Below are 25,992 nucleotides of genomic sequence, written 5' to 3' on the forward strand. Positions count from 1 at the left end.
TGGTCATTCATGTTCACAAAAAACATATTTGGTTCTTCATGTTTTAAAAATTCAATACTTTTTAGTTATTCCCGTTAAAACTAACGGAATCAAGACTATACCCATCAATGACTTAACTGACAGACTAACGATAAATTGACGAAAATGACAAAAAATGTTAAATTATTGAAACATGAGGGAGTAAATGTATTTTTTGTGAACATAGGAGATCAAATGTGAAATTCATGCAAACTTGAGGAGTGAAAACTGCAATTTTCCCTTTAATTATTTTAACACATGGGTAGTTTAGACAATTATTAAGTTTCAAAGGTGTATTCATAATTATACAAACAATGAGGGTTTTTTCTCGTAATTAGACTTTAACTCAGGGGGTCTTTGTAATTTGCCCTTTACCAAAACAATGCTAGATTTTTCAGATACCAAATCAGATCCAAGTTTACTTGACCAGTCCATAGCTGAAAATAATAAGTACTAATAAATTTACTATCATCATTAATTTAATCAACATTTACTTACTCGAATAATTAATTAAATAAAAAATGACAACATGTATGCTTAAGCCTCAATTGTCGTTAAGCTGATTATATTTAGTGAGGTGCTCCAACATTATTTTTCTGCAATTAATATATATTAAAAAAAAAATAAAAAATAATAAGAACACATCAGAAAGTAAATATATAATTGAATCCAATTCATTTTTTTCCACTAAATTTTTGTCCTGAAACGATTTAATATTTAAGCTCTAATTTGTCAGGTAATACACCACAGACTTCCACCATTAAAGGGATCAAGCAAGTTCATTACACCACCTGGATATATGTAATCAATTATTTTGTCAGAAAACTAAATTATTATGGTCATTCATTAATAAAAGACAGCGAATAATGCTTTATTTTGTAAGAAGATTAATAGTTAAAGGGCTGATTGTAATTTTCAAAACATTAGGGGAGTTTTCGTAATTTGACCTTATAACAAGGGTGAAATAAAAAGGAAAATTGAAAGAAGTATATGGTTGAAGTACAAGAAATACCGCCGTATTTATAGGAGACGGACAACGAGGAATAGTTTGAAGTTTGAACATTGACTTTCGTACCATTTTTCATCTCAAATATTTAACTTTGGTCAAGGTAGTAACAATTATTATTATTATTAATAATAAATAAATAAAAATAAAGGTATTTTAAATAAAAATTGAAAATCACTGCTAAATTTATTGTTGGAGAACCCTCAAAGTAAAGATTTGAGCACAAATTTATTGGTCCAACTAAATTATACTCCGACATAAATGTTTATAGTTGTCATAAATTCATAATTGTAAAATACATATTTTATTTATTTATTTCATTCCTTATACAATAAATGTCTGTATTTCACATTTATTTGTTCAAAAACATATTATATATTTATTTATTCCAAAATCTTTTAATTCTGATTTCTGATGTTTCTAAATTTTTTTGGAACAAAATTGATAGATTTTTGGAATGTATCTGATCCAATTTTAAATTAAAAATTAATACTAATTTTGACTGGATTTCAATTTTTTTTGTTTGAACAAGTTTTCAAATTCCAATTTTTAGAACGTCCATTTTTGTTACCATAACATTTCCGATCAAAATTATCAATAGTTTTTCAATTTCTTAAAAAAAAAATTCTTTTTTTTTTTTTTTTTTTTTTACGTAAGTCTGCCAATTTGAATCTGAGCCGTCGGATATCGAAGCCCATACATGCACAGTATAATCATGGGAATCTGTCTTTGGTCAAAAACCCAATCTCAAGTTTACACACACTAGTATTCGATCGGATGCCAAACCTACCCCTCTCTCTCTCTCTTCTTTCTCTCTCTACTGATCAATTTAGAAAAAAGAAAAAGAAAAAAAAAAGACAAGAAAAGAAAAGAAAAGCTCTCTCTCTCTCTCTCTCACACACTCATGGCGATGCCCATCACTGTCAATTTTGTGTCACTTGTGCGTGTGTGTGTGTGTTTTTTACTTATGCAGCTAAAAGCAACCACCACCCGGCCCCCTACCCCCTACGGTACTGTAAAAACACAATGTAATTATGTAAATAAAAAATTATAAATTATTAAAAAAAAGAATTAAAGTATTTACAGAGTGTGGGAAAACAAAAGTAGTGGGGGGTTGAATTTGTTTTTGCTGTAAATTGCCAAAAAAAAGAAAAAGAAAATATAAAAAAAATAATAATAAAAAAATGAGACAAGAAGATTTAGAGGAGATAAAGAAGATAGAGCAGCAGTGGAGATGGTCTGAAATCGAAGACCTCGAACTCGCTGTGTCAGCTCAGTCAGATATTACCCCATCTGACAACAACCACCATTCTTCTTCTTCTATTAAAGCTCCCAACCACATTAACATCCACACTTCAACTGCACGTACTGCAGGAACCGCAACTGCAGAGGTCAAACCAACACAATTAGATTTTCCGTCGCCGGAGATGGAGGTTTCTACCTCTGATGGGAAGAAAGACGGCGGTGGAGAGCCGGAGAAGCCGGTATCGCCGCCGTCAGTCGGGATTGGGGAGCTGTTCAGGTTTGCAGATGGGCTGGACTATTTTCTGATGACGGTTGGTACAGTTGGAGCGGTTGTTCATGGGAGCTCGTTGCCTCTGTTCCTTAGATTCTTTGCTGATCTTGTTAATTCTTTTGGCTCCAATGCTGATAATCTCGATAAGATGACTCAAGAAGTTTTGAAGGTAACTACTCTTTCGGGTTTTCCGGTTTTCGGGTTTTCCGGTTTTCTTTATCTGTGTTTTGATGGTTGATGATTTTTCATATTTGCAGTATGCGTTTTACTTTCTTGTTGTGGGAGCTGCGATATGGGCTTCTTCATGGGCAGGTGGGGAAAAAAAAAATTCGATCTTTACTCTGAATCTTGATTTTTGATTTTTTTTTTCGATTGGTACGAGGTTTTGATTTTTTTGGATTTGGGGTTATGCAGAGATATCGTGCTGGATGTGGACCGGAGAGAGACAATCGACGAAGATGAGGATCAAATATTTAGAAGCTGCTTTGAATCAAGATATTCAGTACTTCGACACCGATGTTCGTACATCCGACGTTGTTTTCGCCATTAACACCGATGCCGTTATGGTCCAAGACGCCATTAGCGAAAAGGTGATCAAGAACGCAGAACCTCGGTTTTCTTGAAAAATAAAAATTCAGATTGAATGTTTCTTGATATATATTTTTGTTGTTGTTGTTGTTGTTGAATTGATTTTTCAGTTGGGAAACTTCTTGCACTACATGGCGACATTTGTGTCCGGATTTGTTGTCGGTTTTACGGCGGTGTGGCAGTTAGCTCTGGTCACTCTTGCGGTGGTGCCGCTCATAGCGATAATCGGAGGCATCCACACCACCACATTAGCCAAACTTTCCGGCAAGAGCCAAGATGCTCTTTCTCAAGCTGGAAATATAGCCGAACAGGTGCCCGATAAAAAATCGAACTTATTACACACTCTTTTCTGTTTTTCCACTGTTTTTTTGTCTGAGTTAAACAATGTGTTATTACTTATTACAGACAATAGCTCAAATTCGAACCGTATTAGCATACGTCGGCGAATCTAGAGCGTTACAATCGTATTCTTCATCGCTAAGAGTAGCCCAGAAAATCGGTTACAAAATCGGATTAGCCAAAGGATTGGGATTAGGAGCAACTTATTTCACAGTCTTTTGCTGCTATGCACTTCTCCTCTGGTACGGCGGTTACTTAGTTCGGCACCATTTCACTAATGGCGGTCTCGCAATTTCGACAATGTTCGCCGTCATGATCGGTGGGCTGTAAGTTTTTATTACAACCTTTGATCCTCAAGTGATTATATTTTTTAAAAAAAATAAAAATTGTTTCTTGAATTAAGAAAATGATCTTTGTTAATTGTGTAATAGGGCTTTGGGGCAATCAGCTCCAAGTATGGCTGCATTTGCAAAGGCAAAAGTTGCAGCGGCAAAAATCTACCAAATTATCGACCACAAACCGACCGTAGACAGAAATAACGAATCGGGTTTGGAGTTAGAAACCATAACCGGACAATTAAATCTCCAAAACATCGACTTTTCGTACCCTTCGAGACCGGATATTCAAATCCTCAACAACTTTTCGCTCTCTGTTCCGGCCGGAAAAACGATAGCTTTAGTCGGAAGCAGCGGCTCTGGTAAAAGTACGGTTGTGTCCCTCATCGAGAGATTCTATGATCCTGCTTCAGGTATTATAGTAATTTCTCAATCTTGACATTGAATTTTTTTTATTTTTTTTAATTATTAATCTTGAAATTTCACAGGACAAGTAATGCTGGATGGGCATGATATAAAAACATTTAAATTGAAATGGCTGAGGCAGCAAATCGGGCTTGTGAGCCAAGAACCGGCACTTTTCGCGACGACGATTAAAGAAAATATATTATTAGGTAGGCCCGACGCGAGTTCGATCGAAGTCGAAGAAGCCGCAAGAGTTGCTAATGCTCATTCATTCATTGTTAAACTCCCAGATGGATATGATACTCAGGTTAGCTTACTTCCTTTTTTTCTTTTTTGAATAATTAAAATAAAACATTAATTACCATTAATAAATCATTAACTATGCAATGTACTTAGCCACAAGTTGTCCAGATATATTATTTCATTTGGGGTTTTGTGGAGATTTGGTCAAACAAAACAATACCAACATTTTAATTTTTTTTATTCAAGTCAAAATTGTGGGAAGTGTTTGTTCATGCATTTAAATAAATAAAAAAATGAATTAATAAATAAAAAATAGGTAACATGGTTTCAGTCAAAACAATGCATGTGCAATGCAGGTGTTTGGTCATGTTCCTATTAATATCATAATGTAGAAAACAAGAAAAAAATTCAGTAAAAAATTTATAGATACAAATAATTATTTAATAAATAAAAAAATTAACCTCGGATTACATTTGATAAAACGACAGGTAGGTGACCGAGGGCTGCAGCTATCGGGCGGGCAAAAACAGAGAATTGCTATTGCCAGAGCAATGCTGAAGAATCCAGCCATTCTGCTATTGGACGAAGCGACTAGTGCATTGGATTCCGAATCGGAAAAGCTCGTGCAAGAAGCACTTGACCGTTTCATGATCGGAAGAACTACACTAGTGATTGCTCATCGACTGTCCACAATTCGAAAAGCTGACCTCGTCGCTGTACTCCAGCAAGGCAGCGTGTCGGAAATCGGGACCCACGATGACCTCATCGCTCGAGGCGAAAATAGCGTCTACGCTAAGCTAATACGAATGCAAGAAGCAGCTCACGAAGCTTCTATTACTAATTCTCGAAAGAGCAGCGCAAGGTAATAATATTAATATAATTTGAATCTTATTTTATTTCGACACTTGAATTTGAATTCGGTAAGTCCTCGTTTGGTTGCTGGAATAGAATTAGTCGAGATAAGATTGTATGATTGGACTAGGAAGATAAGGGCTCGTTTTATAATCCAACCAAACGAGCCCTAAACCCGATAACTTTATTACATTGATATGCGTAAATTTTATAATCCAATGCAGGCCTTCAAGTGCAAGAAACTCAGTGAGTTCACCGATAATCACACGGAACTCATCGTACGGCCGATCGCCGTACTCAAGAAGATTATCTGATTTCTCCACGTCCGATTTCAGCCTCTCACTAGACACAGCATACCCTAATTACCGCCACGAGAAGCTCGCCTTCAAAGAGCAGGCGAGCTCGTTTTTACGTCTCGCGAAAATGAATTCTCCCGAGTGGGTCCACGCTCTAATCGGCTCCATAGGCTCCGTTATTTGCGGCTCTCTAAGCGCGTTCTTCGCGTACGTACTAAGTGCAGTTCTCAGCGTGTACTACAATCCAGACCACAAGTTCATGATTAAAGAAATCGCGAAATATTGCTATTTACTCATCGGAGTTTCTTCGGCGGCACTTATATTCAACACGTTGCAGCACTATTTTTGGGATACCGTCGGAGAGAATCTGACGAAGCGCGTGAGAGAGAAGATGCTCGAGGCTGTGCTGAAAAACGAGATGGCATGGTTCGATCAAGAGGAGAATGAGAGCTCTAGGGTTTCCGCCAGGCTGGCGCTCGATGCCAATAATGTGCGATCGGCAATCGGAGATAGAATTTCCGTTATAATGCAGAACTCCGCTCTTATGTTGGTTGCATGCACAGCTGGTTTTGTTCTTCAATGGCGCCTCGCTCTAGTTCTTGTCGCCGTTTTTCCCGTCGTTGTCGCTGCTACCGTTCTGCAGGTTTTTTTTTATAATTATTTTTTGAGTTACGTTACGGGTTACCTCTTTTTAATTATTGATTGAAAATCTTTGACTTTTTGGGAAAAAAAAAACAGAAGATGTTCATGACCGGATTTTCCGGCGACCTAGAGGCGGCGCACGCTAAGGCGACACAGCTGGCGGGGGAAGCGGTGGCCAATATGCGGACTGTCGCTGCCTTCAATTCGGAGGCGAAAATCGTCGGACTTTTCACGTCGAGCCTGCAAACTCCGCTCCGCCGTTGCTTTTGGAAGGGGCAAATAGCCGGAAGCGGTTACGGGATCGCGCAATTCTTGCTCTACGCCTCATACGCATTAGGGTTGTGGTACGCCTCCTGGCTCGTGAAGCACGGAATCTCCGATTTCTCGAGCACGATCCGCGTCTTCATGGTCCTCATGGTTTCTGCCAACGGTGCCGCCGAAACTTTAACCCTCGCCCCCGATTTCATCAAGGGTGGCCGTGCAATGCGCTCCGTTTTCGACCTAATCGACCGGAAAACCGAAATCGAGCCGGATGATCAAGACTCTGCCCCTCTCCCCGACCGCCTACGCGGCGAGGTGGAATTCAAGCACGTCGACTTCTCGTACCCGGCCCGGCCCGACGTACTGATCTTCCGTGACTTGAGCCTTCGGGCCCGGGCTGGGAAGACGCTGGCCCTCGTGGGGCCCAGCGGGTCTGGCAAGAGCTCGGTCGTCTCTCTTATACAGAGATTCTACGAGCCCTCGTCCGGACGTGTGATGATTGACGGGAAGGACATTCGAAAGTACAATTTGAAGTCGCTGAGGCGCCACATGGCGGTGGTCCCACAGGAGCCATGCCTATTCGCCACCACGATCTACGACAACATATCCTACGGCCACGAATCTGCCACCGAGGCAGAGATTATCGAGGCGGCGACACTAGCAAACGCCCATAAGTTCATATCCTCCTTGCCGGACGGGTACAAAACGTTCGTCGGGGAAAGAGGGGTACAATTGTCCGGAGGGCAAAAGCAACGGGTGGCAATAGCACGTGCTTTCTTGAGAAAACCGGAGATAATGTTGCTAGACGAAGCCACGAGCGCCCTCGATGCGGAATCGGAGAGGTGCATACAGGAGGCCCTCGAGCGGGCTTGTGCGGGAAAAACGACAATCGTGATCGCGCATAGATTATCGACAATCAGAAACGCGCACGTGATTGCGGTTCTTGATGACGGGAAAGTAGCGGAACAGGGCTCGCATTCCCATCTAGTGAAGAATTATCCAGATGGAATATACGCACGGATGACGCAGTTGCAGAGATTCGGTAATGCGCAACAAGGTGTGAATACACCGGGATCAAGTTCTTCCGCACATTGATAGATTCTCGAATGATTTTTTTTTTCGTTATTTCGTTTTTTCGTCTTTGTTTATATTATTGATATAGTATAGGCATGTGGATTATCTAATCATATCATCAAAATTTTCTTTATAAATCTGGAGGTTATAAACATTCACGGAGGTTATGCATAACAACAAACACCGATAACGAATTCATTCAATGGCGAACCGCGCACGTAAACACTAACGAAACTGTGAAATAATCGGAGAAATTCGAAATAATGGGAGGAGGGGTTTTGATTGAGATGTTGTCTGAGCATCTTTGGATTGAAGATGATGATTAAAAGAGTGAGAGGTACATGTAGAGAGAGAAAGGGGACACCATTATTGGCCAACTCCACGTGCTGGTTTGCACAAATGGAAAACAAGATTCACAAAGTAGAAAAAGACTTACTAACGCCCAAAAAGAAAATAAAAAGAAAAAAAGAAAAAAAGAAAAAATAGGACAGAGGACAAAGGGACAATAGAAGTAATCATACAAAGGATGTAATAAAGAATGGTTGGTTAGTGGTTTGCATTTGCATGCGGGTAGGATTAAAGTGGATTTGATTTTTGGAATTGACAGACACATTATCATGGCCTATACATGCATTTATTATTATTATTATTATTATTATTATTATTATTATTATTATTATTATTATTATTATTATTATTATTATTATTATTGCATTTCGTGTTCGTCCTACATGTATATGACAGGATCATAGGACCCATGATTTTAGTGTGCGTGTGAGGAAAAAAAATACCGGATCTACTAAACCAGAGTAGCCATAATTTTGACCCAAAAAAAAATGCAGAAGAGGAAATGCATTTTGGCATCAGTAGTAGAGATAGTGGACGAACGAGCTTACTATGTTACACTAATCGAAAAGCAACAATTTCTACGTAAAAAATATAACAAATTTCTAAGAAGTGGTAAATCATCCACGATAACCCTATGATGGTTCCACACAACATATACACCATTCCGCAAGTCACTCATTTGTGATATGTAATACAACAGAAATTAGAACTGAATTAGCAATAATCGATGACAATGTGTAACATGTAACAGAAATAAACGAACGAAACAAAGCCTTCATATAAAAGGGTACAACTGACTAAAGAAACTAATTCTACGAAACATAAAAAAGTACATATAGCCATAGCAAAACTGTCGCATGATTTTACCCCTCGAACTTGTTCAGCATCTCCACAAAAATTGAACTCCTAGAACCTTCTAAGAGTAAAGATGAGAATTTATGCCGGTCATTCGACTTTATAAAAAAAAAAACCGATAAACGTAATTTTTTACATGGACATTAACTTTGGGCCATTGTCTGGCATCCCCATCCCAGCAGCTAAATCTGCATCTAATTGTGTGTGCGGAGCAGGTCCCAGCATTATCTTCACACTGTGTGTAAGATACAAGTTAGTTCTTCTAATACGAAAAATAAATAAAAATTTAATATTTAAATGCATACTTCTATGTCATTCAAATGAACATCAGTAAATTGATTTTGTTTCAACAATGAGATTGATTAGATCGAACATGATTACAGTATTCATTAATATTAATATGCTATCATTTCAAGATATCTGAAAAAACAAAATTGGGAATATTATGTAATAATAATAATAATAATAAGAGCTCAATTTGGACAAAATTACCCTTTCGTATCTCATGGATTTGAAACATAAATATTTGAATCGTTTGAGATAGAGCTTGACTAGTGTAATATATTAAACACCCGAAAATATTTAACCAAAAGTTACTCAAGAATGAATCATCAATAGTATAAGAATTAAGAATTTCCGAAGAATTGATTAGTGTAACATTTAAAACACCCGAAAATTCCGAAAACAAAACAGACACGATTTTTTCACAGCGGAGTACAATCAAACGCCCAAAATATCACAAAGTGAGTACACGATTTCTTTATTCTTTATCATTTTTATAAGATGAAACGAGGCTTAATTTACTAGTAATTCCTGACATTAGGCGATACACAAATCCAATTAACAAAGGACGAAATTGTATGTAAATTAGTCCCGAATAAGCTAGTATAAATTCAAGACTCAAAATTTTCAATATTCATCCAGTAAGCTAAAAATCAAAATCGAAAGAAGCACATAAATTAGAACGATCGAATCGAAACACAGTTAATTCATAAGAATGAATACACCATGGATAAATGCTTCAAAAGAACACGAAGTAAATACAAATGTATACGTACCGTCTCCTGTGCTTTTTGGTTTTGAAATGCTCATCCATCACCTCCACATTAGCAAAATAGCGACTGAAAAAAGATAAAATTAATTTGCAACCAAAAAAATCAATATTAAATAAAAAAAAATTGAAGAATCAATCGGTGGGAAATTACTCGCAGTGAAGACAATAGAACTGGCCCATTCCTGGAAGATCTTCATCTACGGGCAATGATTTACTCTCCCCATCCAATTTCTTAAGCTCATCGTAAACGGCGTCGTCGCGTGAACAATCGGCAGTCAAGAAAAAACAATCATTCGAGTAAAAAAAAATAAAAAAAATTAAGAGATATTTATATACAGAAAAATAGAAAAGGATATCCATGAGCTCGAATTTGGTCCGTCTAGCGGATTTATGAGAGTAGCGGCGCTTCTTCACTTTCCGGTGGGGGCACTTTCCACCCATTAGATTTGCTTTGATTGGATTGGGAAACTGTAAACTGGAAACCCTAGATTGTGGTTGACGAAGGTTTTGCTATTTATTCCAGACCTGTACGACGTCGTATATATTTATTCGGTCCAAATATTAAAAGCCCGTATAGTTATTGGGCCCGAATTTTTGTTTTTCTCAAAATTTGGGCCCACATTTTTGTATATGGGCAGGTTTTAAACATTTTAACTTTAATTTATTTCTGGGCGTTTATATTATTTAGTCCAAATATTACAAGCCCATATAGTTATTGGGACAGGAATTTTGCTTTTTCTGAAAATTTGTTGGGCAGGTTTTAAACACATTACTTTAATTTAGTAACACGAACATCATCAACATGTACCCTTAATCAATTACTTAATTACAAAATTATACAATACCTACAGTATTATTTTATATATTTAGGCCTCATTTTGTTGGGATTAGTGATGACTGATGATTAACTAAATAATTGAACTTTGTTTGATGTTTGATATCTTCAATAACTTGCCAGGTCGACCCGCAAATATTATTTTATTGTGCCTTATCTTGACTTTTAGCCATATTTTTTATTGGATCATCGAATGTCCAATAATATAATTGAGCTTTATTAAATATTTAATCTTAGCTTTGTTAATCTTATATTGGCAACCAAACGAGGCCTTAACATTTTAAAATTTTACCATGAAGATGACGGGTTCAATGTCTTACAATGTTCAAGCATCATTCTTGCCGTAAGGATTTTTTTTAAAGGATTGATATGGACTATGTCGCATACATAGGTCTCGTATCATGACTATATGTAACGATCTCGACCACTCAAAACTCTTGCAAGAACGATGTCCGACCAAGATTGCGGTGGAAGCTCAAGACTAATAGTGTAAGCGAGACTAGGATGACATCATCACATCGATAAATAGAGTTCTATAAAAATACACTAACTAGATACATATTACTAAATACATACACAAAGCTTATATTTATGTTTTATTTTCTCCTTTCCTTTTTCTTATTTCTATAGGAGCTCATGAAATCTTGTTCATGGAGTGTAGCTCCTGCTTTTCTTTCAGATGTATTAAACTCATTCATATTAATGATCATAATTAATTGAAAAAAAACCATATTAATTAATTAATTAATTAATTTAATTCCGATTAATTATTCACATACCTTGATAGGTGTTGCGTACAAGTAACCAAACAATAATAATGGCAAGAATAATGTCTTGATCACACGGTTAGAAACAGAACCAATCAATTCCTATAGTATTTTACTCCATCATATTAATGAGCTATGATCAAGAAAAAAAAAAAACAAAGAATAGGGTTAATTAATTAGGATGTTTCGAAACAGGTGATCGACGAAATCACGAGATTCTATTAATCCCGACCCCGTTGCTTCTCGTTCACCGCAGATATAAAAGCTCTTCTTGCTCACGCTATAATACCTGATAATTATTCACTCTTCGATTCAGTACATATATAATTGCACGCATATACATATGAATGTGTGTAAAATATGAAGGGAAAAAAATTAAGATGAATTTATGAAACTGATGATGACAGAGAAAAATAGAAGCACAATTAATATAGAAACCGGATCGGAGCAGATTAATATATAAGATACCATAATTCGTCTGCAAATGCACCTGCACCTCTCTCTTAATCTCTCTCATGAAAAATTAATGATACATACACAGAGAGAGAGAGAGAGAGAGAGAGAGAGAGAGATTTATATAGATGGTGAGGTGCAGGTGCAAATGCAGAAAAAATATCAAGGCATCTCTCTTTCATTTGATAAAGAATTGCCAATATATCTACAAAACTGTACTGTGTACATATATAACATTTGTGTGTGTGTGTGTGTGTGTGTAGAATGTTTCTTTCTCTCTATTTGTACTGTGTACAGTCAAAATGGTTGATAGTACATTAAGTGTAACATGTGATATATATATATATATATATATATAGAGAGAGAGAGAGAGAGAGAGAGAGAGAGAGAGGGGGGTCCTTTTTTCTTTATTTATCATGCGGCAATAATTAAGTAATTAAATGTAAAATGTAAACTCCTAAACCATAGTTAAACAGGCTAGTCAATCCCGATATAGTTTTCAAACGATTTTGAAAATTATATAGGGATTGACTAGCATTTTTCACAATGGTTTAGACTTTAGAGATTCAAATTAAGAGCTGAAATATTTGTTTATACAAGTATGATTTAAGTTTATCATACTTATTTAAAAAAAAAATAATAAAAAAAAAAAGATTGAAGAGAGCCATAGGGAAAAAACATGGATGGCACGTGATCAAAGAAAGAAGCGCGTGGAAGCCAATGGTTTCAACCAATAGAAACACGAAATATCGATAGTTAAGCCCCATGCCTATATCTGAAGAGCTTGAAGAGCCATAGGGCATAGAGGAGGATAAATATTTATATTATACAAATATATATATATATATAAATAAATAATAAATTAGTGGTGAAGATAATGGTGCATGGGAGTGTGACAAGTAGCAATCAAAGTCACGTAGGGTGTACAATTACATACACCAGGAATAACACAAGATCCGATGTATAGGTAGGTTGATCAAATCACACCAAAAAAAAAAAAAAAACAAAGAAGAATAAATTATGCATTAGATTGTAAAATATGAAGCAAAAATCGAACACAAAATAGATTTTGTAATCAATATTTTGATTTCTACTAACTTTTTTTTTATGTTAATATTATTAATGTTTTATCATATTAATTTAATTATTTATATTATAAAACTAGAAAATAAGAAATATATTATTTCTAATTTGTTATATTGGTTTATTGTTATTATTATTATTAGACATTATTTATTTATATATTAAACTAGTAATTCACCCGTGCGATGCACGGGGGCGATGCACGGGATCAATTTAAAAAAAAAACATTTTGGATAAAATAAAACGAACGAAAACTTTGAATAGTTGCCATACACGTTAATGATACCCAAAAAAAAAAGGTTTATTGAATCAAAATATTCATTTGTTTGTGATTTACCTTTATATTCCCTGAAAATCTTTTGTGCACACAACATTGCTCGTAATTTTAGTTATATCGCCCGATTCTGAGTTGATAAATACCTTTATCTCAACTCTACTTTTAACACTGGACATTGCGGCGTACAATTGCCTATCCACCCTAATATTAACACTAATATTACACTAACAACAACTACTACTACTAATACTAAAACCAACATTGATAATATTAATACCTATACTAACATTAATACTAAAACCGACACTAATAATACTAATATTATTACTAATCCTAATATTAATACGATAATTAATACTAATAGTCTAATACTAATATTAATATCAACACTAATATTAATAATAATAATACGCCACTTCTAATACGAATATTTAATGTTTAAACTAATACGCCAATACTAATAAGAAAACTAATACTAATACTAATAGTCTAATACTAATACTAATACTGATACTAATACTAATACTAATACTAATACTAATACTAATACTAATACTAATACTAATACTAATACTAATACTAATACTAATACTAATACTAATGCTAATGTTAATGCTAATACGCCAAGACTATTATGAATTTGAATACTAATAATGATAATAATAATAATGATAATAATAATAATAATAATAATAATAATAATAATAATAATAATAATAATAATAATAATGATAATAATAATAATGATAATAATAATAATAATAATAATAATAATAATAATAATAATAATAATAATAATAATAATAATAATAATAATAATAATAATAATAATAATAATAATGATAATAATAATACTGATATTGGTTAATGCTAATACGCCAAGACTATTATGAATTTGAATACTAATAATGATAATAATAATAATAATAATAATAATAATAATAATAATAATAATAATAATAATAATAATAATAATAATAATAATAATAATAATGATAATAATACTGATATTGGTATTGATACTGATACTGATATTAATATTGATACGAATTTTAATACACATACTGATACACATACACATATTGATGCCGATACCGATACCGATACTGATACTAATACTATTATTAATACGTACTAATACCAATATTAATATCAGTACTAATACTAATACTAATATTCATACAAATAGTCATACCAATACTCATATAGATATAGATATTGATACAAATATTGATACTCATACTCATACTGATACTGATACTATTGATACTCATATTAATACTAATACTAATACTAATACTAATACTAATATTAATATTAATATTGATGCTGATGGTGATACTAATATTGATGCTCATACTAATACTAATATTGATATCAATATTGATACTAATACTAATACTAATACTAATACTAATACTAATACTAATACTAATACTAATACTAATACTAATACTAATACTAATACTAATACTAATACTAATACTAATACTAATACTAATCCTAATACTAATACTAATACTGATATTGATACTGATATTGATATTGATGTTGATATTGATATTGATATTGATATTGATAATGATATGGATACTGATATTGATATTATTATGATACTGATATTATACTGATACTTATAGTGATACTGATACTGATACGAATACTGATACTGATATTTATACCCATACTCATACTCATACTCATACTCATAGTGATATTGATATTGTAATTAATATTGATACTAATACTAATACTAATACTAATACTAATACTAATACTCATAGAGATCTTCCTCAAATTTCAGTTTGCAATCTCAACAAATCCGTAATCGAGACCCACTTCATAAAAATCAATCTCGTAATATTGTACGTCGATTTCTTTTCATTGGAATATCAAACCATTTTGTTTTAGGGAAAGAGATAATTTCTCTAAAATATTTTTTAATGATCCAAAGAATACACACGCATAATGTCCTCGCTGGATTGACAACATCCATTTTCACATATGTATATTTTACTATCTATTTTGCACATTATTTTTAATGTGTTTTTTCCTTCCCTGATCAATGTAGAATTTTTGCTATATAATTTATAAATTTCTCTAGTTAGTATAGATTTTTCTGCAAGAGCAGTACTTCTAAATTCTAATATGCTTGCACAAACAATTATTCCTATTTCAAAACATACAAAATCAAACATTGTCACAAATACATCTAGGCACAATGTTGCTAATATATCATAATATTGGAATTAATGTGAATGAAGAAGAGTGAATCTAGTGTCATGTACATAAAGATTCAAAAAATTAATAGCAAAAAATTATTATGAACGTACAAACTAATAATATTTTACGTAAATATTAAAAAAATGATAAAAATAAAAGAATTATTACGATACGTACAAATTAATATTGTAACATGAAAATATAAAAACTAAAGAAGATTTATTTAAATATATTCAACAAATCATATAAGAATATCTATTACAAATAACGAAATACATACATGAGTTACTTTAGTATTTTTTTATTACATTATCACATTCATTTAACTCAACTTCTTCTTCATCGAAACTAAACTTACAATTGTTGAATGTATAATCAAAGATGGAAAAACAGAAGTAAAAGTTTTTAAAATTCATCCATATAATATATCTAAATCATATCTTTGCATTCTACACAACGCCACAATGCTTCTCTCTTGCGGACGTCGCCGCATATAACACACACGATGTTATCCATGGATCTGAAAATTAAAAGAAAAGCAAAACAATGATTCGTTAGATTATTATGCATATGCATACATAATAAACGTATAACGTAATAAACATTTGACGATAAATAAAATGCTTCAAAGCGAGCATGCACATCGCACAATACTGATCGCATTATGAAATTACAAAACATATTGATCGCATTATGAAATTACAAAACATAAATATGACAAAAAAAAGTTTTTAAGGTGAGGGAGGACCTTGGTTTAGCATGATCATAACAAAATGTGTTGATAAAGAATGAGATAAATGAGTTTGTGTTGATGGTATTTATACTTAATTTTCACATAATAAATAAGTTAATAAAATAACTTTAAGCAAACAATATATTTTATTATTTTTTGTGTTACTCGGTTAGAACAAATCAAACAAATTCAAACAATTAGAATTAATAAGAATCTGAAATTATTAAGATGCATAATAAATAAATGCGATTGTTAGGGGTTACTAAAAAATTATTCAAATCACATGTATTGATTTGATAATAACATTAAACAGTAATTTATTAAACAGAATCAGAAATAATTAACATAATCAAGGAAACATAACAAAAATAACCAAACAATCAAATCAATTAATCTATCTCGTAAAAATTGGCTAATGGATATAACAAAGTCAAATTAAAGATATGAAAGTATGGCTTTTAAAATATTACCATTTTTACGTGTTTATTAGGTACAAAATATTATGCTCATAATTTATTTAGCATAATACACACATTGATTTGATACAGTAATAAATAGAAACCTAAATAATATCAATTTGTATATAACAAAGGCAAACATAACAAAAAATAAATAAACAAATAAAATCAAGTGATCAGTCATATCCTTAAAATTAATACTTTTAATAAGAATATCAAACAAATCAATTCAAGTCATTAATCATATCCTTAAAATCAATACTTTTCATAAGAATATTAAACAAATCAAATCAAATTATTATTTTATATTAATGTAAGACATTATTTTTTTTCTTCTAAAGTATAAGTTGATATGCAAAATAATCATTACAAATACTTATGTTACAACATTGTCCGAAAAAAAAATCATAATGAAAGATGCGAGGAAAATTAAATAAATAAAGTAATTTATATAATTAATTAAAATAATTAATTCGTAAATAAATGTAATAAAAAATAAAAATCTAGTTAATAATGCATTTTATTAACTAAATAATTCATTAAATACTTAATGGAATAATATTGAAATATATTAATACTCAACATTTCAATGTAGTTAAATGAAACAAATCAAGAAAAAAAGACGAAAACAATAAATTTCCAAAACAAAAAACGAACAGGTGATCCAACTTTACACAAATTAAAAAATGAAATATAGAAATTTTTAAATAGCGAAATTGCATATATAACCATATAATAAATGAGCTTGATGAAACAATATTAAAAATAATTACAGACATATATAAATAATAGAAAATTGTTAGTTACGTACATATCATGTTTTACATTTATCACTTCGATGACGGTCTTTTAAGGAATGAAAAAAATGAGTATTTTTTCTCGCACAATTCATATGAGATTCACGAAATTCTTTCTATTCCTTTGACGCAACCGATGTCGTCACACATAACACATAGGTCGATGTTATCCATAATATCTACAAAAATAACATGAACAAACAACAAATAACATGTTAGACTAAATACATGTATATGTGTAAATAACCATTACACACATTTATCAAAATAATGAAATAAAAACATGTAAAACTATGAATATATGAACAACAAAAAAATACAACATTTCCTCTTTGCAGCCATTTCGGGAATGACCTATTTTTTTTATTTTTATGTGAGTGTAAAATTCGGGTAGAGAGTATGAGTGAATAAAATGGATTGGAATGAGGAGTATTTATACTTGGGTTTTATAAAATAAAAAAGTAAATAGTAAGTTATTATGGAAATACACATTTAATGTTATAATCTTAACCAATTATTGTTGATTAGATATTTTCCATGAATTAATTAACCATATGAATCAAAACCAATCAACTTAAATAGGTAAGAAATCAAATTATATGACATAAAATTGGGGAATTGATTGATAATTTCTAGTAAAAAAACATTTGAATTCAAAATTTGGAATCCAAAAATATAAATTTCAAAATTTAAATGTTGTTTAGTTATTAATATTTATAAAATTAAATCAATACATATAAATTATGTTGGCAAAATATTTAAACAAAAAAAATCCATGTATGATGATTAATTAATTTATTGGTATATTTATTTGAATTATTAATGATTTGTAAAAATAATAATTATTAGTATTATATTATTTTTGAATATTATTATGAAAAAAACTAAATTCGAAAATATATATCATAAAAAAATGAGTGCTCTGTTTTTTTTTTTATAAAAAAGACATTCGACAAATATATTTCAGAAAATTAAATTAAAATGTGCCATACAAACAATTAATTAACCGTGTATAAGTAATTAAATATAATTGTGATTATTTTGCAATTAAAAAATAGTGTGTAAAATATGATATAAACAATCGAATACTCGTTAAAAAATTGAGTGTTCTGAATTTTTAAAAAAGAACAGGCGAAAAATATAGTTCAGAAATTAAAATTATAAAACAATAAAATATTTTTAAAAATGATAGGATATTAAATTCCTGAAATATTATATATAAATATGTGGTAATTAATAAATGATTGTGTAAATGTGAAATAGGAAAGAACTTAAAAACATACCTAAATAAAAATGTCACATAATCAATTGAAGAATCCACTTCATCAATTGAACTCCAACTAAGCAATTTTGATAAATGACATCATCATTTGTCACATGTCAATCATTGAGGGCATAGATCCTCTTTTTATATTATATATAGATTAAAATTAAAACAGTGAATTGCTCGAATCCTTATCAACACATGATGCTCTTCTCTGCAGGAAAAAGGGAGTTTTCACATTGATGTAAAAGTTTCAGTCAATTCCAACTGACGATTCCATGCTATATTGGAATTTGTGATTGCACTAACCTAAAATCGGCACCCCCATTTCTTTACTCATTAACAGTCAGACCTGCGTCACAAACTTCAAAAAAATAAATTAAAAGAATCTTAAAACAGATAAACTTGACAATTCGATTTTTTTTAAACCTGATTTTGACCAATCAACGCGGTCAAATGAATTTTGAATAGGATTGAAATTAAAAGAATCATACCACATATTACGAAAATCCCAATCATATTTATCTCTTACACGCCCACTCTTACAATGTCAAATTTATCTCTTGAAGGAGGGGGGTTTTCGTAAGACAATACATAGTCAATGGGGTGGTTGTAATTACCCAAACAAAATGATTTTTTTTGTAATTTGATCTTACATCAAGGTGGACGTAATTTGCCGTATATTATATACTTGGTGTGAAAAAAATCAGACGTAATTAACCCGACTCTTTAAAGACATGCCAAAATGAACAATTTCCTACAATTAAACTCAATTTTGGCATAAATTCATTACCCCAAACTTGTGGATGAAAACTTTCTACAATTAAAAGGCACATAGGATAGAAAGAATACACTCAGCTCCTAAATGCAATCTGAATGCAACATAGTACTGCAAACATGTATAAAGTTCTCATAGTGCATAGAAACAGGAAAAAACGTAGAAGCATTTACAGTAATCAGGTTTATGTTTACAACTATCGATAGGAAGTTTGCGATTATTCATTCGATATATAGTCATGTAGTACAGCTGATTTGCTATCTATATTTATGTTTGTAGAAATTGTGATTATTTCCTATTTACCAAATTTGCGGATGCATCGTAATTAATGTTAAATAGAGGGCTCTATATATGTCATTCCATTTCTAATGTAAGAAGCATTATTATAACATATACAAGAAGATCAAGCCAAAAATGGCTTGATCGGTCTATTCTATGCTACACCAGGTAGATCATGACCATTCACACACACACACACACACACACACACACACACACACACACGCACATTGGTGTGTGTAGATCAACGGTAAAAATTCACGCGGTGTAGTCTTCCCCAGGTGTAGCATAGAAATAACCGGTTTGATCCATCAAGCAAATTTTTTGCTTATATTGCAGGCCAACAATAAAAATAATGATCCCCAACCATGCTATCGAATGAAAATTTAGCATTGATTAGTAATATATCAAGGCTAATTAAACCTATTAAACAAGGCCTAAGTATGTAGGATTAAATAAGAAGCAGGCAAAAAACGGGTCATTTTGCTAAACTACAGGGTAAAACGGGTCATTCTTATAAAGCATAGGAGGATAAGAAACCTGCCGCTCACCAAAAAATATCGAAATTTGAGATCTGGCAAGTCATTTTGCTAAGGAACATTACCATTTCAAGATTAATTATGCTTAAACAGCAGTGTTTATTATACTTGCAATATGCAAACTATATCGTAAGTTGTTTCCTTAACTAAATTGTTTATTTGTTCCAAGTCCATAATGAAAAAAGTTACATACTCTTACAAGCAAACCAAGATTCAACTCTCACTCATCAAAGTTACCTATAACCGTAAAAAAAAAGGTCTAAAATTACTAAACTCGAATATTTCATCACCTAAATATAGAAAACAAACCAAAAAATAGGTGTATACATGCAGGTCACGACATGAATCTTCTTACGTGTCGATGACCATGAAGAAGTTGACAAAACATATAACTCGATCTGGTGATCATGACGACATTCTATTTGGATGCATGCTAAACATGTTTTGCCACGTTCATAAGATTCCAAAACTACGTAAATTTCTATTCAAGTCATGATTTATTTTATGCAATTGACAGTTTCACCAGCTGTTAATAAAAAGATCCTTTACCTTGTTACTACAACTAAAATATTAGATGATCCTAGTCATAAAATTGAAGTACTAGAAAGTCCCATACATGAAAATTTTCAATAGAAAATCACAATATAACGGGACTCAAAAGAAAATGCAATTTCTACAATGCAAGAAAATGCACATTAAGGATGTATTGGTTAATGACGTGGCCTGTTAATAAATAAAACATTTAATTGAATTTATTCGTATTTATTACCTCAACTGCCATGTCGGCGAAAAAAGGCCAGAATTCCAGCTAGCAAGTGCTACGTAGCAGCACCTCCACTTGCATGTGCACCGTGTGTCTCTCGCAAAGAAGAGTTTCACTTTGAGTAGATTACTTCTTCCTTCGAGCTCTTCCACCTAAGCAAGCACTAGCGGTGTGTCCATACATACTCCTCTGTTTTCCCCTACTCCTATTTAAAGGAAATACTTGACTTCAAAAATCATTCTACTCGTTTTACTCCTTCTGTTCATCTGCATATAAGCCTTTCCTTCGTTTCCCTTACTTTTCTTTACACTAGATCCATTTTCTTTCTTTTTTTTTACACCACAAAAACCAGTTTTTCACCATGAGAGACTTAGTTCTCAACTTGCGGGAGCTGAACGACACCAATGATCCAACGATGAGCCTAATCAATACTTGGGACAGTATTCGTGTTCCAATTATTGTCCCTGTTTTGCGAGTTGCAGTTTATGTATGCATATGCATGTCTGTAATGCTATTTGTTGAACGCATTTACATGGCTGCCGTGATTGTGTGCGTCAAATGCCTGGGGAAGAAACGATACACCAAGTATCAGCTAGACGCCATCAAACAAGATCTGGAGAGAAACAAAAACCATCCCAAGGTGTTGGTTCAGATCCCAATGTTCAATGAGAAAGAGGTAAAATTTATTTAAGTATGCTTTGTCTAATCTCGTATGCATTGAATGCACTAACAAATTTTCCTAAATGAATATCATTGGCATATAAAAACTTTTAATTATTACAGTTCAACAGTAAATTATCTTAATTAATGAACAGAGAGAGTTTTAGAACAGTCAGAAGCAATTATTAGAATTTAGAAGTATTGCGTCTAGTCGTCTATATGTGCATGCATTTCAATTATAGCTACATACATGTATTTCTAATTTCATTTTTTTCTTTTCTTTTTTTGAAGATGAAGTTTCTTATCCTAGAGACAAAATTTGTCTTTTCCGCTTTTTCATTAATCTTCTGTTAGCAAATAGCGTTTTCACAAGGTTATTCATCAAATGATCAGCATTTTAAAGATATGATAAATCCTTTGAAGACAATCTAATATACTAAGTTTTCAATCTGCAGAAATTTAATCCCAATATGTCCATCTATGCTGTAAATATACGAAAAACATGAAACGAGTAATAAATGTGTGAAAAGATAAGCATTTCAGCACCGCATTTTTGTCCAATTCTAACTATCGAGAAATCAAAGAAGAACCAGACACATCAAACTTAAAGACAGTACTCGGATTGTTTGAAACATGTTTAAATTTGAGTCACAGAGGAAAAACTAATCCAAAATGTTCACTTTGCCTCAGGTTTATAAGCTATCTATTGGAGCAGTATCCGGGCTTTCATGGCCATCAGATAAACTCATCGTGCAGGTTTTGGATGACTCCACAAACGAAACCTTAAGGGTATAACTTTCCTACCCCTTATTAACTTAATTAGACTCCGTGACAAATGTGTGCCTATAGAATGACTATCAAGAATGAATATATGCAGGTAATGGTCGAATTAGAGTGCCGAAAATGGATAGAGAAAGGTGTAAATGTCAAGTACGAGACGAGGAACAACAGGAATGGCTACAAGGCAGGCGCCCTTCGAGAAGGTCTTAAGAAGCGTTATGCTGATGAATGTGAATACGTCATCATCTTTGATGCAGATTTTCAGCCAGATGAAGATTATCTCTGGAGGACTATCCCATACCTAATTGAAAACCCAGAGCTAGCCCTGGTTCAGGCCAGGTGGAAATTTGGTAAGGATATATATATTCATATCGTAAATGTATATCATAGTCAAAAAAGGGTCTCTGAATATCAAATTAATTGATAACTAAACACCTAAAGATCAATTTCATTTTGCAGTTAACGCAGATGAATGTCTGATGACTCGACTCCAAGAGATGTCACTGGACTATCACTTTACTGTCGAGCAAGAAGTGGGATCCTCAACGTGCTCGTTTTTTGGATTCAATGGTTATCCCAGACTGAAAATTTAAAAAGAAACTTAATTTCTATGAAAGAAACTATGAGTGGAATTTTAAGATATTTTTGGCTTGAATTTTAGGTACTGCTGGAGTTTGGCGCATTAAAGCACTGAAAGACGCAGGTGGATGGAAAGATAGAACAACAGTAGAAGACATGGACCTTGCAGTCAGGGCAAGTCTCAGAGGCTGGAAATTCCTCTTTGTGGGCGACCTATCGGTGAGTGTTGAAAACTTGAAAATGTTGTTACACTATCTTACCTTTTACACCACAAAACTACAATAACTTGCCGAATTAACTTTACCAGGTCAAAAATGAACTTCCGAGTACATTTAAGGCGTACAGATACCAACAGCATCGTTGGTCATGCGGACCTGCTAATCTGTTCAGGAAGATGTTGAAGGAAATCATCCTTTGTGAGGTCATCCTTTTCTTCTTTTAATTGACAGCAAAATGTATAGTACTATGATTATGAATCTTATGCAACTTACACATTTTCTTTTCATCTAATATGCAGCGTGTGTCAATCTGGAAGAAATGGCATGTAATCTATGCATTCTTCTTTGTAAGAAAGATTATAGCGCATTGGGTTACCTTTTTCTTCTACTGCATTGTAATCCCAGCGACGATCTTGGTTCCTGAAGTCAACCTCCCAAAACCGCTAGCCATCTATCTTCCAGCCGCCATTACAATTCTTAACGCAATTTCCACTATAAGGCATGAAGTTCCTGATAAGCAAAATGAAAGAAATTCTTACCATTTTATTTTCTGAAAAAATCTCATCATCGAGTTAATTGTTGGTGTTTCCACTTACTTTGTTGCAGGTCTATCCATCTTCTTGTGTTCTGGATATTGTTTGAGAATGTCATGTCTCTTCATAGATCAAAGGCAGCAATCATAGGACTCCTTGAAGCTAACCGAGTTAATGAATGGGTCGTGACTGAAAAGCTAGGGAACACAATGAAGCAGCCAAAGAACAATAAAGCACCAAAGAGGTCAAGATTTCGCTTTGGAGAAAGGTAACTCGTCCGATAAGCACTACTTCAAATTGTGCCAAAACATGGTATAGAAAAACATATTTATCCCATAAGTAAAACAAATCATCAAGGTAACCACCAATACGACCAAATGCACAAGAACAAATCTTTAATTTTCGTGGGGCATAAAAATATTTAAAATCTATTACAGTTTCACCATTGTTCTATACTAACTTAATATAACATTTATGCTTCTATAGGGTTCAAATATTGGAGATCTTGGTTGGCATGTACCTACTGCACTGCGCCATCTACAACATACTGTTTGGACACAACCATTTTTTCGTGTATTTGTTGCTACAGGCAGGGGCTTTCTTTATTGTCGGAGTTGGCTATGTTGGAACATTTGTACCCAACTAAAGATGACAACAGAAAGAACGCAGTACGCCTTGGGAGAACTACGAGCGATGGTGATTACCTGATAGACTGTATTTGGTTGTTGTTGTATTTATGTTTCCTGTTTTTCAGAATGCATTATATAAGTGTAAACTAAAGCCATGCTACTTTATTAAATAAAAGTTTTTCCTTTTTAATAAAAAAATATCAGTCATTACAACACACGTACACAAAGGGATTCGAATTCCCGAACTCTCTCGCCACACCCCACAGTGGGAGAAGTCCCAAAACCAATAGGTTAACAACCTATTACATATTTCACATCTTGATTCATCTATTAATACCATTTACTATGTATTTCTACATTGTAGAAGCTCGTTTATCATGCGGATTAAATCTGCCCTAAGAGAAGTCTACAAATAATTGAATAATTTGTATGGTATATTTCTTCATACCACATCCAATTCTCTGTATACTAATCTCAACGATTCTCTCGATCGCATATCTACTCATCCCTAATTCAAATAAAAGCACAAAATTTTGAAATTTCAAACACTATCAGATATACAATAACTGGTTATTTCTGGATTCATAATACCAAAGGAATTGACACCACTCCAACTCCCATAAAAAACACCCTCTCAATTCATTTTACCAATATTAACTATACACAAAATGCAAAAACATGAATTTTTACGCATAAACATACAGCACTAAAATATGAAGAACAGTGCGAAGACACTCACCAACAAATGCAGAAGACTCCGGTTAATTTTACCCAGCTAATCGCCTCTGAGCGTCTCCAAATTCGATTCGATTATAGAAACATTGTAAATAGCTATTACAATCCCTGATTAAAATTAGGGTTATTGATTTGTGCATAAATGGCATTTAGAATGCAAATTCAGAGATTAAACGAAAAGGAGTGTGAAAATAGTCGTTGATCCTCATTTTTTGGGTTCGTTCAGCCCACCGAAAAATCACAAAATGGCCCGAAATTGTTGGATCGAATTTGGATTGGGTAAATTAAAAATAAGATAAGAATATAATAATAATAATATAAATTATTATTAAGAGATTATTAAAAAAATAAACTAAGGATATATTATTAATCTTTCACCACAGACATTATTGTCGGGAAATATTGCTTCAATTTATTTCCACGTGGCAATTGATTGTCGCTCCTTGAAATATGCAATAATACTACTAAATAATGTGCGACAATTAATAATTGTTGCTGGCTATCACCTAAATCTATATCGAATAAATCAACCTAGTGCCTAAGACAATTAAATCGCCATAAAAGCAGTTTTTTGACTAATATATAGTTCAATAAACCTACGCCACAAAAAAAAAAAAAAAAAAAAAAAAGATCTGTATAAATGGAAACATTAATTAGGTAGATATTGGATTTAATTCCTTTGCACTTGTGGCTAATTTAAAATCACACACAGTACACGGTGATACATATATTGCCTTAATGAACAAAGCATCAATCTTAATCCATTGTCTAAGCTGT

At 32.7% G+C, this 25,992-nt stretch overlaps 3 protein-coding genes and 1 long non-coding RNA gene across 10 annotated transcripts; 2 read left to right on the forward strand and 2 right to left on the reverse strand.

Moving 5' to 3' along the window:
- The first annotated feature begins 1,767 nt into the window (after positions 1-1,767).
- On the forward strand, positions 1,768-7,729 carry ABCB1 (ATP binding cassette subfamily B1). The gene is made up of 10 exons (XM_012990880.2): positions 1,768-2,709; positions 2,798-2,852; positions 2,955-3,130; positions 3,239-3,439; positions 3,534-3,793; positions 3,899-4,215; positions 4,291-4,514; positions 4,939-5,312; positions 5,527-6,241; positions 6,337-7,729. The coding sequence occupies exons 1-10, from the start codon at positions 2,209-2,211 to the stop codon at positions 7,594-7,596; spliced, it is 4,083 nt and encodes a 1,360-aa protein (XP_012846334.2). The 5' UTR covers positions 1,768-2,208; the 3' UTR covers positions 7,597-7,729.
- An 897-nt stretch (positions 7,730-8,626) lies between these two features.
- LOC148767368 (zinc finger (C2H2 type) family protein) lies at positions 8,627-10,366 on the reverse strand. The gene is made up of 4 exons (XM_088823770.1): positions 10,189-10,366; positions 9,984-10,092; positions 9,837-9,899; positions 8,627-9,013 (listed from the first exon to the last, which is right to left on the reverse strand). The coding sequence occupies exons 1-4, from the start codon at positions 10,271-10,273 to the stop codon at positions 8,911-8,913; spliced, it is 360 nt and encodes a 119-aa protein (XP_088679896.1). The 5' UTR covers positions 10,274-10,366; the 3' UTR covers positions 8,627-8,910.
- Positions 10,367-11,559: 1,193 nt separating this feature from the next.
- On the reverse strand, positions 11,560-25,492 carry LOC105966331 (uncharacterized). Of its 7 annotated transcripts, none has more exons than XR_016033785.1 (5): positions 25,220-25,468; positions 23,915-24,594; positions 23,695-23,828; positions 21,088-21,694; positions 11,560-11,723 (listed from the first exon to the last, which is right to left on the reverse strand). It is a non-coding gene; the product is annotated as an uncharacterized LOC105966331 (long non-coding RNA). The 7 variants fall into 7 exon arrangements; XR_001173539.2 differs by lacking the exon at positions 11,560-11,723 and adding an exon at positions 18,885-19,074; XR_001173540.2 differs by lacking the exon at positions 11,560-11,723 and adding an exon at positions 18,885-19,086.
- LOC148767369 (glucomannan 4-beta-mannosyltransferase 1-like) lies at positions 21,443-24,678 on the forward strand. The gene is made up of 9 exons (XM_088823844.1): positions 21,443-21,757; positions 22,432-22,530; positions 22,619-22,871; positions 22,981-23,091; positions 23,183-23,319; positions 23,408-23,521; positions 23,618-23,817; positions 23,925-24,119; positions 24,338-24,678. Exons 1-9 carry the CDS (start codon positions 21,443-21,445, stop codon positions 24,495-24,497), a joined length of 1,584 nt encoding a protein of 527 aa, XP_088679970.1. The 3' UTR covers positions 24,498-24,678.
- Positions 25,493-25,992: the final 500 nt, after the last annotated feature.

The sequence above is a fragment of the Erythranthe guttata genome, chromosome 10 (assembly GCF_056151865.1).
Source record: "Erythranthe guttata isolate IM_541 chromosome 10, IM_541, whole genome shotgun sequence".
Lineage (NCBI taxonomy): Eukaryota > Viridiplantae > Streptophyta > Magnoliopsida > Lamiales > Phrymaceae > Erythranthe > Erythranthe guttata.

What these genes read in the sequence shown, in the direction of transcription:
- LOC148767368 (XM_088823770.1), bottom strand. Translation starts at nt 10,273, where the DNA reads ATGGGTGGAAAGTGCCCCCACCGGAAAGTGAAGAAGCGCCGCTACTCT. An exon ending in GACCAAATTCGAGCTCATGG is followed by an intron (nt 10,093 to 10,188) that starts ATATCCTTTTCT and finishes CCGATTGTTCAC; the next exon opens with GCGACGACGCCGTTTACGAT. An exon ending in TTCTATTGTCTTCACTGCGA is followed by an intron (nt 9,900 to 9,983) that starts GTAATTTCCCAC and finishes ATCTTTTTTCAG; the next exon opens with TCGCTATTTTGCTAATGTGG.
- LOC148767369 (XM_088823844.1), top strand. Translation starts at nt 21,443, where the DNA reads ATGAGAGACTTAGTTCTCAACTTGCGGGAGCTGAACGACACCAATGAT. An exon ending in CCACAAACGAAACCTTAAGG is followed by an intron (nt 22,531 to 22,618) that starts GTATAACTTTCC and finishes GAATATATGCAG; the next exon opens with GTAATGGTCGAATTAGAGTG. An exon ending in AGGAAATCATCCTTTGTGAG is followed by an intron (nt 23,522 to 23,617) that starts GTCATCCTTTTC and finishes TCTAATATGCAG; the next exon opens with CGTGTGTCAATCTGGAAGAA.
- ABCB1 (XM_012990880.2), top strand. Translation starts at nt 2,209, where the DNA reads ATGAGACAAGAAGATTTAGAGGAGATAAAGAAGATAGAGCAGCAGTGG. An exon ending in TGACTCAAGAAGTTTTGAAG is followed by an intron (nt 2,710 to 2,797) that starts GTAACTACTCTT and finishes TCATATTTGCAG; the next exon opens with TATGCGTTTTACTTTCTTGT. An exon ending in GCCGTCATGATCGGTGGGCT is followed by an intron (nt 3,794 to 3,898) that starts GTAAGTTTTTAT and finishes ATTGTGTAATAG; the next exon opens with GGCTTTGGGGCAATCAGCTC.